General features: G+C 31.9%; 2 protein-coding genes across 5 annotated transcripts; one reads left to right on the top strand and one right to left on the bottom strand.

The window, feature by feature from the left end:
* Window positions 1-285: 285 nt before the first annotated feature.
* On the bottom strand, window positions 286-4345 carry LOC110619141 (cell division cycle protein 123 homolog). 3 transcript variants are annotated; one of them, XM_043958073.1, is made up of 3 exons: window positions 4092-4345; window positions 2403-3520; window positions 286-1629 (listed from the first exon to the last, which is right to left on the bottom strand). In XM_043958073.1, the coding sequence occupies exon 2, from the start codon at window positions 3459-3461 to the stop codon at window positions 2448-2450; it is 1014 nt and encodes a 337-aa protein (XP_043814008.1). In that variant the 5' UTR covers window positions 3462-3520; window positions 4092-4345; the 3' UTR covers window positions 286-1629; window positions 2403-2447. The 3 variants fall into 3 exon arrangements, with proteins under 3 accessions (XP_043814008.1, XP_021618089.1, XP_021618090.1); XM_021762397.2 differs by having other exon boundaries at window positions 286-1068; XM_021762398.2 differs by having other exon boundaries at window positions 286-980.
* Window positions 4346-5998: 1653 nt separating this feature from the next.
* Window positions 5999-8385, top strand: LOC110618474 (DNA-directed RNA polymerase V subunit 7). Of its 2 annotated transcripts, none has more exons than XM_021761608.2 (2): window positions 5999-6136; window positions 7623-8385. In XM_021761608.2, exon 2 carries the CDS (start codon window positions 7628-7630, stop codon window positions 8156-8158), a length of 531 nt encoding a protein of 176 aa, XP_021617300.1. In that variant the 5' UTR covers window positions 5999-6136; window positions 7623-7627; the 3' UTR covers window positions 8159-8385. The 2 variants fall into 2 exon arrangements, with proteins under 2 accessions (XP_021617300.1, XP_021617301.1); XM_021761609.2 differs by having other exon boundaries at window positions 6000-6175.
* The last annotated feature ends 9191 nt before the right edge of the window (window positions 8386-17576 follow it).

Genomic DNA, 17576 nt, shown 5'->3' with positions numbered 1-17576 from the left:
AAATGACGAGAGGCAGTTGCATATTCTGCTGCTCACAAAGCCAAAAAGGAAGAATTAAAGGTTTTCTTTTTGAAAAAAAAAAATTAAATAAGGGCAAGAATTTGAAATTAAAGAAGAAAATAGTAAGAGAAAATTAGAAAAGGAAGGAATCATGTGACTGAAAAGTAAGTTGCTGAAGTGAACTACAATCATGTTTAAAGAAACACAACTGAAACAATAACGTACATTTGAACTTTGTATACTGGCATGTACCGTTGGCGTTTGTTCAGGAGACAGACTTGCATATAAAATTAAGAATTATAAAAAAATATTTTTCATAAAAAATATTTTTTAAATACAAATTATTTTGTACAAATGAACATAGTCTTAATTTGTTTTATTTTTTCCCATCTTTCATATGTCCATGTTTTTATTGCTTTGCCTTTGTTTGACTTCTAACTTTGAGATTTCAGATTGCATGAAGGTGGCGTATGCACCAAAAAGAGGATCCACGTGAAATACAAACTGAAAGAGGATCAAGCCATTCTGGAGGCATCCTCAAGCTCAACATGTGGACCTTGTTAGCAGTCTTCTGCACTCTTCGGGCCAGGCAATATTTCCGAGTGAGGATCACACATCAACATTTGCAATAGTGTTTATTCTTTCTCCTGAATGTTCAAAGACATATCAATGATATTCCTGCCCATTGCAGCATACTTCTACAATCATTTTGTTTTATTGGAAGGATCAGAATTCCTCTCAATCAGAAGACCATGGGACTGGTTCGTAATTCCAGTTAATCCAGTGCCTGATAATGCATCATCAAAGTCTCTAGTGGTTGACTGTTTCCACCGATCAAGAACTTCTCCAGCTTCTTTCAAATGTCCAAGCATCAGATATCAAGATAGGATGCAAATGAAGTTTCTGTTTGTTATTTTTTGGCTAGTCATTCATTCTGAAGGATTTCCAAAGTTTGTCTACTTTATCCTTGTCTTGAAAACCTGCATAGAGGATAACCAGGAAGTCATACGTTATCCATTCTGTTCTCTGCATCAACTACAGCTCTGGCCTCAACATTCAAAAGATGACCTGTTTAACATGTATTAGCAATGTCAATATACCTTTGTCAATCATCAATACAATGCTAATCATGGGTCATTCATTCAGTATCCTCTTAACTTGATCAATATCTTCTTGAAGTATTTTGGGCAGCTTTATATAATGACTTCTTTAAATGTATTGCTAAAAGAGCAGATAATGGTATAAGAGAATATTAACAAATAATATTATTTGATGCTTTTGTTTTTTTATGGTAAAGCTTCTACTTAATTTTCTTTAGACTCTCTGTTAATTCATGTTTTCTCAGTCTCAATTAATCATATGATAAACTAATATTATCAGATTAGGTTCCTTATTCCCTATGTTCAGAGAGTATACATGTTTAATACATTATTACGAGTCGTACCTAGATTCCTAGCAAACCCAAAGAATCCATGCCAAAAAAAAGAAAAAAGAAAAAAAAAAGAAGTCTGCAGACTGCAGGTATGTAAAAGATGCAAAGCCCATATAATATTGTAGTAGAAAACCACAAATTTTTCCTTGTAAAATGCATTGTTGGGAGGAACAGCCAGAAAACCGCAAGTTTTTTTCCTGGAACAACCATAAATCACCAAAAGATTAATCTTTACGCACATAAAACAGACAGAAAAGAATACCTAGTGAATCCCCAAAAAAAAAAAAATTGGAAGTTGAATGAGTGAATGTAACTTTGTGAATCTCCTTCATGCATCATTAACATTGCATGTCAAATTTCATGGTTTTTAATTGGAAGTCATATGAATCTCTTCAGTTCCATAATTTTTTACTATTTACTTTAGCCTATTGAGTTTTGAAATTGAATAAAAAAGCCTAATAAATAAGCATTTTTCCATGGATATGAACATTTAATTTATCATAATTTTTAATTTCATAAATATATGAAAACTTATTCTCCTCTGAATGCAATATGAATGTTCTTTAAAATGTCAACTAATCAAACTTAAAATGTAATATATTATGCATATAACACGTAACGATTAAATATAAGGATATAGTGCTCAATAATTTATATCACTGAAAAAGAACAGTAAAACAGAGATGCTCACCTATGAATGGTTAACTTTTTTCCATCTTCTTGAGCAATTTGTTCATCTAATTATTACTCAATATTCTTATTAATCTATCAAGCCAAAAGGAAATTGCATTCCAGCAAAAAAGTAAAATATTTGCTAGCCATATTTTTTTTTTCAAAGGAATTCATCAATTTGATATGCCACTATCAATATCCTATCAGTTGTCTAAAATAAAATCTAGTCCAAATGCAAAACTAATTTCCTGTTGCAGGAGGCATATGAAACCAGGTTTGACAAAAACAGAATGACTACCTGAATGCTGAATCAACTGAAAAAGGAAAAATGCCTCTGAAATCTTCAAGCATCAGATCCACCTGTAGGAGTAATTTCCTGTTGCTTGAACTCTGCATCAACTTTCCTCAGGAATTGATCCCACCCACTCCCTGGACTAGTATCCAAATAATCCAGTGGAACTGCTGTTTTCAGCCCTGGCCGAATTCCACATTGGCTCTCCACAATTCTGAAGTCCACACTGTTCTCCTCTCTCACATTCTGCTCTAATTCCTCCCAAGTGAACAGCAATGGAAGTGTAAATGCACCCCAAGGATTAAAATCCACAATTTTAACACACTCATCCTTGGTGACATAAATATCAAATGTGTAATTCTCTGACTCAAAATTGAACCTCACTTTATCCATAAAAAAATTTTCAATCAGCAATTGAAGATTACTTTTCTTCTCAAGGAGAACAGGATAAAATGTAGTGACTTCGCGCTGTGAGATTCCAACAAGGTGATGACCCCAAACAAAACAACGGATTTCCATCTCAGGCAACAAAGATGAATACCACTTGCGGAGTGCAAGGAAGAAACTTGGGGGTCTTGACAAGGTTTTGTCGCTGCATGAATCATAGGCATAGCATAAATCATGGACCAGTGAATCAGATGACCGCAGCAATAGTGCAATCTCACTGAATGAAGTGCAGCAGAGGGTTCCAGAAGTGCTAATCCAAGCAGAGTCTTTTGGGGAACTCCAGTTAAGCTTAGGAAAAACTGCACCCCCAAGGATTTCAATTGATTCCTTAATCTTCAATGCAAGCTCAGGGAAAGATGGGGGTGACATAGGTTGCTCTGCTTCATCTCCAGACCCTTCTGACACTTGATAATCCTCTTCATCTATAGGATTATGAATTCTATTTGGTAAAGCATCTTCATTAGAGACAGAAATGGGGAGGATAAAGGGTCCTAAATCATCAACAAGGTACTCAACAAAAGATTCTGGAAGCTCATGAATTATAGTTCTTATAGATACAGACTTGAATTTTGGGTACCATTCCTGAATCTGGCACCGATTCACTTCTTCTTTCCTCATGGTTAAGATAACAAACGACCTTGTAGTTATGTAAAATCGCTTTAGGGGCCTCCTTATTGCTAGCAAACATAAGAAAAGATGCACAAGATTAGTAAACAACCATCAAACATCCATGGCCAAAAAGTATAAAACATCCAACTAAACTGAGGCTAATCATTATCATCACGATTACAGAAACGATTGTTTGCATTGCAGGAACCTAAATATTAAATAATCACTAGCAAACACACCAAAAGGACTGATCAAAGTAAATAAACTGAGGCTACTTGCATGAATGAACTTAAAAGAAAACAACATCTGAAGCAAATAAACTATAGGAAAACCATTGGATAGCTTTTGTTGACCCACTTAGCAGTTTAGAGTACTCAATTAAATGGACTTCACTTTTCATAAATTTATGCTGGAATTGGATGTCTTCAACAAGTTAGAAGCCAATCTTAAAATAAATAAATAAATAAACTTTCAATGTCTGCAATTTAAACTCATAGAAGCTAGACAAACCATATTTAAAGCAGAATCCAGCTAAACAAAGAATGTCTACAAACAAAACAGTGAATTAAGAGGAAGTTTACATCAATTTATTTGCATTGCAGTTGTGGAAATGTTTGAATCTTTCGAGACTTTACTTACTTCCAATCGGGTATTTCTTGGATCAGTGAAGACTCTGAAACTCTGAAAGAGATCGACTTGGAAAGACGGAAAGTAGCTACTATGATGACTTAAGTTCAATCTAAACTCACAACAACAGTGACGGCTTGAAAGTGCTGACTGGTGAACGTGAACGTCAGGTTAGAAAGGGAGAGCCGAAAAAGGTGACCGACGACCATGGTGGTGGGTTCAAAGTGATCCGGTTCCGGCATTTCGTCAGCTAAGGAAAATGAAAAGTCTCTCCTCTCGTTTCTCGAACGATTAGGGCTTAAAACGACGTAGCTTAGGGCGCCATGTAACACCCGAAAATATTGTTTTTTTTTTTTTCAATTGTGATTTAATTTTTTTATTTTTTAATTATTAATATATTATAATAAAATATTTATATTATATTTTTATAATAATAATTTTTTTATAATTTTAATATTGTAATATTTAATAGATTTTATTATTAATTTTTAAATAAAAAATTACTGATATTATATAATTTTAAAGTTTAATTTTATTATAATTAAATGTATAAAAATAATTTATCATATAATATATATTTATATAATGATAAATTTTTTTATTATTTGAATAAATTAATATATTAATACTGTATAAAAATAATTAAATATATAAAAATAATTTGATTGTGATTGGATGTATAAAAATAATTTATTATATAATATATATTTATATAATGATAAATTTTTTTATTATTTTAATAAATTAATATATTGATACTGTAATTAAATAGTATGAGTAATTTTATATATATTTAATCACATGATAATATTATTTAATAATTTTTCAAAATACTAAGACAAGTTAAAAATAATTATTATATTTTATAAAAATATTTTTAATATATAAAAATTTAATAATAAAAAATTACACATAAAAAATATTTATAAATATAATATTATCGTATACAAATCACTTTATTAAATTTTTTATAGTATATATTTATTCAATAATAAAATTTTTTATTATTTTAATAGTTTAATACAGTAATTCTGTAATTAAATAGTATTAATAATTTCGTACATATTTAATATTATTTTATAATTATACAAAATATTAAAATCAGTTATAAATAGTTATTATATTTTATAAAAATATTTTTAATATATAAGAATATTATAAAAATTAATAATAAAAAAATACACATAAAAATATTTAGAATTATAATATTATTATGCTATTAAATTTATACAAAATTATTTAATTGAATTAATTATTTAATTTATTTATTTTTTTAATAAATTATAAATAATTTATATAAAATATTTAAAATTATTATATTATCTTGCTATTAAATATTATATGAGAATATTAAATTGTTTATAATTTATCAAAAAGAAATAAATAAATTAATTAATTTAATTACAAAATAAATTAATTAAATTTATTATTTTTGATAAATTATAAATAATTAGATGATCACATATAACATTTAATCACAACATAGTTTTATTTTATAATTCTAAATAGCTGTCTAATAAAAAGTAAATTTAATTTTTATAAATTTAAATATTCATATTAATTAGTTTATTTATTTATTTTTTATTAATTATTTAAATTACAGTATAATTTTATTTTATAATTTTAAATAACAGTGTAATAAAAAATAAATTTAATTTTTATAATTTTAAATATTTATATTAATTAATTTATTTTTTTATTAATTATTTAATTTAATACTTTTATATATATATTTAATTATTAAATTAATATAATATAAATATTTTATTATAATATATTAATAATTAAAAAATAAAAAAATTAAATCATGGCCGTACCATAACTTAAAAAAATAAATAAATAAATACTATCTGGCACCATTTATCTATAAATATTTTTCTTTTAATCTCAAAAAACCTATAAATTAAAACCCTCCCATCCCGGCAAAAAGCCCGTTCAGAGTCTTTTGTGGTTTACAAATTACAATTTACGCGGCTAGCACTGGCTACTGAACTTGGGAGTGCCAATCACTACTCAACGAATTAACTCTAATTGCTCATCATCTCCGACGAAAGAAGGTTCTCCATCGAAGCCCTTAACATCTATTTCTCTTTGCAGTATGCTTCTCTCCTCCTGCTTTCTCTTGTTTATTATGTTTTGCCCTTTTCTGTTATAATGCCGACTTAGGGTTTTGTTACTATCAATACTAGTGTTCCATTATTAAGTTTATTGGGCTATCCTGAAAATTTTTCATGTATGTTTCTTCAATTTTTTTTTTTTGGATTTCACATATTGGTTTTTCGAGAATTTAATTGGACATCGTTTGTGGGTTTGCTTATTTTGGATCATTTGGGTTCTATCGTAAATATTTTCAACTAGATTTTCATATTACCTTATTATCTTCATGGATGTATTATTGAACTTGCATCGCTCAGGAGTGTTCTAGTGTCTGCTGGTAATTGAAGTAGTTAGTTGCGGGTAATGGAGGGATGTGTCTCTGACACTTATGCAGTCATGATTGTGCATTGGTTTGGATCATTCAAAAATTTCATCCATAATACAGAGATCATGTGTATTGTTGGGACACAAGCCTTCTAATGAAGGCAGTGTGGCCAGTCAAGATTGTAGGAATCTACTATGATATACACTAAAGTTTTTTGCAATATGTAGAAAGTACTGGAGAGTATGTCTTTGATTTGGCACTGTGATTAATCGTTATTATTGTTCTCGCTTATACTTGTTTAAAAAATGAATGTTGTGTTGGGGCGATACACTGATATTTCTTCATTTTTTGTGAATTCATCTCTCCTGCTTTCCTTTTTTCTTTTTCTTTGTTTTGTTTTCATAGTGTCAACTTCTACTGAAATATACATTAATGCAGTCGGAAGCTGGACGAAGATAAAAAGCATCCTCTGTTAAGTATGGAGGAGCATTGGCTGTTGCAGGACAAAAGAACCAATATTTTTTTGGTTTAAAGTCTATCTATTAGCATTCATATGGCTAAAATCAATTAAAATTCATGCATAGTAATAGCATGCTTCTAGCTGCACAGGGCTTAATGATTATGCTGCTATTTTCTTACAGTTCCTATTTTTTGGATCATATTCATTTGTCTCCTAGAATGAGCTAATTGAACTATGTGAATAAAATTTTCATATACATGCATACTGCTGTAGGGTCAAGTGCATATGCAATTGCACTACCTAGTGCAAGGGGTAGATGGCTCATATGTTATTTAATTTTTTTTCCTCCATATTTTATTTGTTGGTTAATTGATGATCTAATGAGATTCCTTTAGGTAGTTTTTCTCATCAGAGATTTCTGAAGTGTTTCAATTTCAAAGGTTGCTAAAACATTGAATATCTCTGTCTTAAGAAGAGTAACTGTTTTATAAAATTTTTGTCATGAACTGAGATGCTAAATAGAATCTTGTGCTAAATCAGGTTTTGCATTCCATTCTCTCCCTGGTTTGTGTTGTTTAAATAGATCTCTCTTCTTTGTAAAATTCAAAAACCGATGCTAGATTGCAAGGCATTGATATCTCATTCTTCTGTTTCATGATAGGAAATATGTATCTCAAAGTGCAGTTGCCTTGGAATGTTATAATCCCTGCCGAGCACCTGGATGTTAAAGGACTGATGCTCCAGAGGTCAATTATTGTCCGCTTGTTAGAAGATTTTGCTAGTAAAAAAGCTACTAAAGATTTGGGATATTTGCTTGCTGTCACCACTTTGGAGAACATAGGTGAGGGAAAAGTGAGGCAGCACACTGGAGATGTGCTATTTCCTGTTGTATTTAGTGGCATCACCTTCAAGATTTTCAGGGGAGAGATTCTGGAAGGGGTTGTTCACAAGGTGCTTAAGCATGGTGTTTTCATGAGATGTGGACCAATTGAACATATATATCTCTCTTATATGAAAATGCCAGATTACCACTATGTGCCAGGGGAAAATCCAGTCTTCCTGAACGAGAAGATGTCAAAGATTGAAAAAGATGCAGTGGTTAGATTCATCGTTATTGGAACAAAGTGGCTAGAGGCAGAAAGGGAGTTTCAGGCGTTAGTCAGCTTGGAGGGTGACTATCTTGGACCAGTGTCCTAGAGGCCTGCCTTCTACTTTGTTGGAGATGCATGTAAATCTTCTAAATTTGTCGGATTAAACTTAGCTCGCCGGAAGCATCCTAGTTTCTTTTGGAGCAATAGGGCTGGGGGCCTTAGCTCCTAGTCATTGTATCTCTTGCTACCTTTTGAGTTACTGTAACTGTACTGATCTAATTTTGGTGGGTGCTAGCGGCATGATAGCTATACTATTCTAATTGTATTAGTTTATCAAAATGTGTTGCATGCTAATTCCAGCAATTTTTACGGCAAAATGTCATGACTAGGCTTGATGTAAATATGGAATTACTAAAAACCACTTCTTAATTGAAGGGCAAATGTACAACTTGTTAATATCCTAAAATCCACAAGAAAGGTAACTGTACCAAATAATCAAGGATCAGAACCAACAAAACAAATGCAACATTTAGCATAAACAAAATAGCAAAGGACTGCAAAGAAGCAACTATCATATTGCAAATCAGGCATTGTCTCTCTATCTGCCACTTGGTAACAATAGGCAAACATATACAATCACTTGTTGCTCGCATTTAACACATGATTAAAACATCCCTAATTTTGAAACCTGATTCTGACTTTCTTGCTTTGCTAGAGCTCACCATAGAAGTAACAAAGACAGAACAGCTAAAGTCTCTGTCACTGGCAGCAGACTAGCAATTGAACTATCTTTCTTCTTGACCAAAATTATTGGACTAGCATAGGTACTATTACTATTCTAAAGAACGATTAACTTCCATTATCTCCTTATCGTTTTCTCTATGACATCTTTTGGAATGAAGCATAACTGTATGACCTAGCATTTACTGGTTGTGAGACTTCCTGCAACTGGACATGGTGGCCATGACTTCCTTTGGGAGGCAACCCTGAGGGCTCTTTAAATCTTCATAAACCTGCAATAAAGCATCCAACTCAGGGCAGGTACTCTTACTTCTGTCCATCAAAGCTTTGTAGTTCATCTGTCCCCTGACATGCTGCATATCTTCTCGGATCAACAATTGCCCAGAAGCTAATTGCGGTTTAATAACCATTAATTTCTCAAACTCTGTTGCAGTGATCATATTCCAACTTGTCTCATCTTCACCTGTCAAAACACAGGACTGCCCTTGCCAATGAAATTCCATCTTTAAGGTTTTAAAATTCCACGTAATTTCACCCAACATGGCCAACCATTGGACTCCTAGTATTAGATCATAACTATCCAAATGCAAAATGTATGCTTCAGTTTCAAACTCATACCCCTGCATTCTCCACCTAAAATTTTGACACTTGGCCTTACAAATCAAATTTTTACCATTTGTCACTTCTACAGAAACCCCTGTTACCGGTTGCAATTCACAGCCTAATTTCTTTGCATAATATTCGCTAAGGAGGTTATGACTACTTCCGGATTTAATTAACACTTGTATATATCGTTTTCCACATATTCCTCTAATCTTCATAGTCTGTGACCCTTCTGCTCCATAGATAGTATTTAAGAACAGCTTCATCTCCCCCATAACTTCTTCCTCACCATTCCCTTCTCCTTCACTATCTTCCCCTACCTCCTCAATTCCGTGGTAAAAACCTGCTTCTTCTTACATTTGTGCCCAGGTACAAATCTTTCATCACACCACAAACACAAGCCTTTTGCCCTTTTTTCATCTAACTCTTTACTGTTCAAGGGCTTATTACCCTAGGAGGAGGGACTGGTAACTTAGGCAGCGCTGGTGTGGAAAACAGCCCAGCCTGCTCTTGAAAACTGGGGACCTTAGAACTTGTACTTACATACGGACCCGTATTTCTAACTGTAGAGTTACCTGTATACTGCATAGGAATCTTGGTTCGAGGCTTGGGCTTATTTTGCAATGCAGCTACTGCTCTCTCCTGCAATCTCGCCAACGAGTATGCTTCGGTCAAAACCTTGGTTTAAACATTCTTACAGGCATCTGCAATTCATCAATCAACCCAGATAAAAAGAAACTTATAGCTTGATCCTCCCTAATATCAACTTTAGCGAACAGTTCATCAAATGCATCTAAATACTCTTCTATCGTACCTACTTGTTTCAAATTCCTAAGTTCTGATAATGGATCATAATAAAAATGGCTTCCAAACCTGGCATTCAAAGCCCTCACATACTCCTGCCAATCTCCACAGGCTTCAACCCCTTTCACTTTGACAAAGAATTGATGCCACTGTAAAGCTTTACCCTCAAAATGGAGAGCTGCTACCTTGTCTTTATTCTCCATCGCAACATTGCATAACTCAAAGAAACACTCAGCCTTCAGAAGCCAACCGTCCAACCCTTCACCATCAAAATGAGGAAATTGAAGTTCCAAATAAGTTGAACGTCCCCATGGATTTGCCCTCTGAGATTCATGCCTTTGTTCTGACTCTGAAATCACAGTGAACAACTCTCGTTTCCATTCCTGTGCCCTAACACCTTCTGCCATGACCGAGGACCTTGGCTCCGGTACCACTTGATGCAAACTGAAGGAAAATTGAACTCAAGAAAACAGGAAGAAAAGAATACAGAGAATCGGAGAAGACTAAGAAGAGAAAAGACTCGAGAACGTATTCATTTTAGAGATCATTCTTTGTACAATTACAGATTTATACACCTGTCAAGTGATAACCGTTTCCGGATTTTGCGCTGACAGCCGGACTACTGACAGCTGACGTCTAACAGCTTAACCACCAACTTTGGCACCATTACTCTTCCTCTCCCCAGCAATTTTCTTCCTCCCCGGTGCAATTCTTCCCGGTTACGACGACGTTTTCACTTATTATTTATTAAAAAATTACTATATAATCCCTTAGTTCCTTAATTTTAAAAAATTCTAAAAATTCTAAATATTTAAAATACTTTAAATAATTAAATAATAAAATAATTTTAAATTTTTAAACTTTAAAAATTCTACTAATTAATTATTTTATTATTTTTAACCTTTAATTATGGATAAAAATCTAAATATTCTAATAAAAACAATTAAATAATAGACATTTTCACATAATTATAGACTAATTAATATATTTTTTTATATTATATAATTTAAATAATAATATTTAATAGATAAAATTAATAAAATAATTAATTAATAAATTTTTTAAAATATTTAAAGATGTTTTAATTTATTTTTTTAAAATTGAGAGGTTAACGGGTGAATTTTTATATATCACATAAATTAAAGAATGAATTACATTTTAATCTCTAAGTTTTACATAATTAACAGATCGGCCTCTGAATTTTTAAAACCAAACACTTAAGCCTTCATTCCGTCCAAATGTACAACCTCTCCCATCATTTCTCTATTAGTTCAAAGATAAATAGTTGGTCAAAATAAATATCTAAAAATTATTTTCGTTTTCAAAATACTCTAATGTATAATAAACACATATAAAATAAACTTTTACATTTAAAAACCTGAATCCTCTTTTTTTCCTTTCTCATTCTTATCTCTCCTCCGAAGGTGAATGTTCAAAAGCTGAAAGATGTCTACTTCAAGCGATTCTGCGGTATTTTATGATGTAAGATTACAAAATGTTAACTGTAGATGCAGAAAAAGGGTTGGAATTCGTATTTCAGAATCTGCAGATAACCCAAATAAGCGTTGTTACTTTTGTAGAGACAATGTTTGTGGTAGTTTTCGTGGTTAGTGTGAGCCTCTAAATACCATAGCAAATGTTATCTCAGGTGAGGCAAGACTTAATATTGTAGTTTTACTTAAAGAGATAAAGAATGAGGTGAAGAGAGTGAAGGAAGATAAAAAATTTGTGTTAAAAAATCTTGAGAGGATTGAATGTATAATAGGAAATTTGAAAACTTTATTGTTAATTTGTATATTTTTATTGATTGTGGTAGTAGCAAAAATGGTTTGGTTGTATGAGGTATTTGAATGAATAAAAGTGTTTATTTTGTAATATTTTCTTTGGTTGTGAAAGATAGGAGGAATTGAAAATGGTGGAAATTTTGAGAAAACTGAAGATTTTGAATTTAGAGACTGATATGTTTTAATACATAAAAAATGAAGGACTTAAATGTTATAATTACTTGAATTGTATATCCAAAAAATTTATAAAATGACAGCAAGATAGAGAATTTTAAATTGTGTTGTGTTTATGTATAAAAAAAAAGGAATTAATGTTATATATTTAATTTAATTTGATACTAAGAAAATTGAAAATATTAAAAATTTTGAGAAAATTGTAGATTTTGAATCTAGAGCCTGATCTATTTTAATACATAAAAATTAAAAGATTTAAGTATTTATAATTACTTGAATTCTATACCCATAAAATTTAAGAAATGGCAACTGGTTAGAAAATTTCAAATTATTTTGTGTTTGTGTATTAGAAAGAAAGAGTTAATGTTATGTATTTAGTTTAATTTGATACAAAGAAAATTGAAAATGATGAAAATTTTGAGAAAACTATAAATTTTGAATTCATAAACTGATCTGTTTTAATATATAAAAATTAAAGAACTTAAGTGTTTATATTTACTTGAATTTTATACCAAAAATTATAAATTGTCTTATTTGAAAGACTGATATGTTGTAATTATGTGTTTTTAATTAGACAAAATGAATCTGTCCAAAATGAGTATAATTACTCAAACCATTCCATTGCAAAATGAAGCTGTCCAAAATGATGTACACATTATGATTAATACATGATCAAGTTTAGAAGCATAAAATCAACAAGTGATTACAAGTAGGAGAAGCTCTCCAAAATGACTCATGTATAGAAGAAGTTGTCCAAAATGAATATCCAAAAGCTGTCCTAAATGAACATCCACAAGCTGTCCAAAATGATTATCAACATCTTAATCAAAATAAATGTCTAAAAGCTATTTAAAAGCTGTCCAAAATGTTATCCAAAAGCTATCCAAATGCTGTCCAAAATGAATATCTAAATGCTGTCCAAAAACCTATCCACAATGTTATCCAAATTCAAACGTAAAATCTTAAAAAAAAATATTATCGACAATAACTATGTCCACAAATAAACATCAACACAAAATACATGTCAAGCAACCAAAAAATATATACTCAATCCACAAATTGTTGACCGTTGAGATCAAAAGAACACTGGGTGGGACATTCATGCGTGCTGACTATCACTTATCCCACTTTGTCTCCCATTTCCTGTGTTTGCCTTCATAATAAATATAATGACAATTTTAATTCTCAATACAAATATTACAAGTAAAACTTTCATAAACTATATTCAAAACTTACCTGAATAGGTCCATCTTGACAGGTTATTTTGTTATGACCTAGCTGGTTGTACCTTGCATAGACAACTGTGACATTTCGCCTTCATTTAGGTGTTGATTCTGCCTCAGCATCTTCCCTTCTCCTAGCTTTTCTTAGTCTTCCAAGTTGCTTTTTAAGTGGTGGGTGTTCATCATCTACCTCCAAAGTCCTACTACGAATGGGACGTATTGCATGGTTGTACACCTTTTATAGGTTTCAACAATAAATGTTTCGTCACAATAATTTTCTATATCAACCCTTTTGTACCCAATATCTTTGTAGCATACTTGCATAATAGTCCAGAAATAGCCCACTACCCACAAGAGCATGTTCTTTTATCCAAAAACACTGCAAATCTATATGGTCTCTCATAGACTTCATACTGCTCATTTCTCCTAGGTATAAGCTTCACAAACCCGCTTTGATTAATGATTTTTCTCAAATTCTTTTTAGTTCTAGGAGTCACTTTTCCTTCCCATGTAGTAGCTTTCTCATATCTTTGATGAAACCTTAACATGCATCTCTGTCTTATCCTATCAATTATTTGAATAAGTAGCATTTCCCTCAAATTTTCTATTTAGCTATTCAAAGACTCTGTGAAGTTGTTAGTGTAATTATCACATTTTGCATTTTCTCAAAATACGACTCACTGTGACAGAGGAATTCTCAACAGCCAGTCATGTGGCTTCTGCTCCTTTTTGACTTCATATTTTTTGTATGCAGCCAAATCTCATAAGTAGATTTTGGGACTTTTTATAGTTACAAGTTGAAAAAAATAATAATTTTGAAACCCTAGTCCGGGAAAAAACATTTCTTGGACTAGAGTAAATCAGCTCTCTACCGCACTCATGAAGTGAGGTAGAGTCTACCGCACTTATGAAGTGAGGTAGAGAGCCGCTGACTTTCTTTTCCGCGTACCAAAAGCGCGGTAAAGGAAGAAAAAGATTTTTTTTTAAATAAAAAATTCTACCACACTTTTGAAGTGCGGTAAAATTTTAAATTTTTTTTATACTGCACTTTTGAAGTGTGGTAGAATTTAAAAATTTTTTTTATATATCTATCGCACTTTTGAAGTATGGTAAATCTGCCAGGTGCAGGGTAGAGAGGCTTCTACCGCACTTTTGAAATGCGATAGAATTTCTGCCTCAGAAATTCTAATACTGCGCTCGCCCACTATAAAAACCCCTCACCCCTTCCCTGTCCCTCTCCTTCTCTCTCCACCCTTTCCCTGCCCTTTTCCTTTTCTCTTTGCCCCTTCCCTGTTCCTCCTCTCTTCCTCCTAATCCATGTCAACAGAATTTTCTTTAAATATTTCTCCTCTCTTCTCAACCCATCTAAACAAAATTTTCTCTCCTTAATATTTCTCCTCTCTTTCCAACTCATCTCAACAAAAATTTCTAAACTTAATATTTCTTCTCTAAATTTTCTATTTTCAAAATTTTTTGTCATACTCTCAAACTCTTTTAAATTAATCTACATTTACTCTCTTCCCAACCCCATCAACTAAATTTTCTCACATTTAAATATTTCTCTCAAATCCTCTGCTATATTTATTTCATATTATTGACGGAGTTGAAATTTTAAATTAAAAAGTTATGTTTTATATTAATGTTTTTTTTATGAAATTTAGATAAATAAAAATTTATTAAAAAAATTTGTGTTTTTGTAGTTTTTTCTATTCCCCATACGTTATTTATGGAAGACGACTGCGTCCATGAATATCGAAATAGTGAAAACTACAAAAACACAAAAAAAAATTTATTAATAAATTTTTATTTATCTAAATTTTATTAAAAAAAATAATATAAAACATATCTTTTTAATTAAAAATTTCAACTCCACCAATAATATGAAATAAATATAGCAGATTAATTTGAGAGGGTTTGAGGGAAATATTTAAAGATGAGAAAATTTAGTTGATAGGGTTGGGAAGAGAGAAAAGGTAGATTAATTTGAAAGAGTTTGAGAGTGGACAAAAAATTTTGAAGACAGGAAATTTAGAGGAGAAATATTAAGTTGAGAAATTTTTATTGAGATGTGTTGAAGAGAGGAGAATATTAAGGAGAGAAAATTTGGTTTAGATGAGTCGGGAAGAGTGGGAAAATATTAAGAGAAAATTTTGTTGAAATGGATCGAGAGGAAGACAGAAATATTAAGAGAAATCTCAACGAAAGAGAGAAAAGTAAAGGGGCAGGGAAGGGGTGGAGTTTTCACAGTAACAAGATTCTTATATTGCACTTCAAAAGGATTGTATTAGAATCTCTCAGAGATTCTACCGCACTTTAAAAGTGACGGGTCTTATCTCTACTCAATTCTAGTGCACTTCATATATATATATAAAAAAAAATTTTAAAATTCTACTGCACTCTTGATAATGAAGAACCATAAGACTGAATTACCTGGTAGAATTTTTTATTTAAAAAAAAAAAACTTTTTTTTCGATGGCTCTTTATCGCATTTACACTTATAAAGTACGGTAGACTCTACCGCACTCATGTAAGTGCCGTAGGGAGCTGATTTACTCTAATCGAGGAATTTTTTTTTTCAGACTAGAGTTTCAGAATTTTTTTTTAATCTGGAATTGCGAGAAGCCAGAAAAGATAAAAATTTTATGCTTTGCTATCATCCACAAATTCCTCAAACCACCAAGAATGAATCAACTACAGCACAAAAATTGTTAGATTTTTTATTTTTATTTCTAATTGCATTTCTCCAATCTCAACTCTTTTAAGAAAGGTGTCGATCATGGATAGCTGTAAGAAGTAGGTAAAATTTTAGTTAGAATCTCCTATCTGAGAAGTTAGCTCCTGCTGTATAACCTATCAGTTATACTCAACTTGTGTGACCCATATATAGAAATAAAAGGAAAAAGTCTTTTAAGAAAAGTAGCAATATTTACCTGAACCCAGCAGGTTTGCTGGGTGAGTGAAACACAGGATGTACAAAGAGATTGAGAAAATCCCTTCAAGAAAAAATCTTCTCCACTGAAGTACTAAAGCTGGTGCCACCTCGTGTTGGATCTAATACATGCTTACCTTCACACTCCTGCTTCTCCACTTCCGGCAGATCAAAAAAATTATCTACATGCATCAGTCATCAATCTCATTAATCTCTCTTGTACTCCATGATTGATCACCTGTAACCCATGAAAGTTTAAAACTTGATGGCAAAAGGGTGAAAATTTTTAAAAATATGAAGCATGCCGTGAAGAAGCCCTATTCCTGACAGGCTTTGCCAAGGTGATGAATGATTTTGGACCGTTGATGAGGATTACTCGAAATAAGAAGAGAGTAATCTTCTGGGTCTGAAACTACTTGATCATGGGAATGGAAAAATTCAATTTTTTTTTTTTAATTTGATAACTTTCATTTTAAAAGAAATATCCATTTCTTTTTGTTTGAAAGGGAAAAATAATTCTTTTTAATTAGAAAATTTTCATTTTAAAAGAAATAAAAATCCCACATGATTTTGTAAGTAGATTGAAAGTGTGGCAGGTGTAGCCCAAAAGGTAGCAACAATGGCAGAAAAGATATCAGCTGAGGCAGCAGAAAAACTTCCTGAAAATGGAAAGCTAAAAGAAACTGCTTTGTTAATAGAGAGGGTTTCAAAAGCAACAGCTCATGATGCTCAGCTGCCCAGAGATTTCATTCACAAGGTAACTTCCAAATTCTATCCCCTCTTACCTTCATAGTTATTTTTTTTTGGAAAAATTTCTTCTTCATCCCTGATACATCGCTTACCACTCGTGTTGCTCCCATTGCTTGAGTCACTCCCATTTTTTGCTACTCCCATTGCCTATCGCTCGAATCGCCTGTTGCTCCTATTGCTCCTATCACCTACCAGCTGATTCATCGCCTGCCACTCGCAATCGCCTGTTGCTCCTATTGCTCCTATCACCTACCAGCTGATTCATCGCCTGCCACTCGCATTGTCTATCACTCGGTCGATCGTCGCTCGAACGCTTTCCTCACTAATTTATATTAACTCTTCTCTCTAAAACAGCATATTGTTTACAGAATTAAAACTAAAGCAAACAAATTCCTGAACCATAAAATATGGTTTCAGTATGAGTATAGATCCCATACATGATGTTGGTTAATTCATAGCAAAGGGCAAAATTAAACTAAAATCATAAAATAAGTTCGGTTCAGTATAATTTTTCGA

This window comes from Manihot esculenta, chromosome 7, assembly GCF_001659605.2.
Source record: "Manihot esculenta cultivar AM560-2 chromosome 7, M.esculenta_v8, whole genome shotgun sequence".
Classification (NCBI taxonomy): Eukaryota; Viridiplantae; Streptophyta; class Magnoliopsida; order Malpighiales; family Euphorbiaceae; genus Manihot; species Manihot esculenta.
The sequence above is the reverse complement of the archived record's forward strand: the minus strand, read 5'-3'. Positions and strand labels throughout refer to the sequence as shown.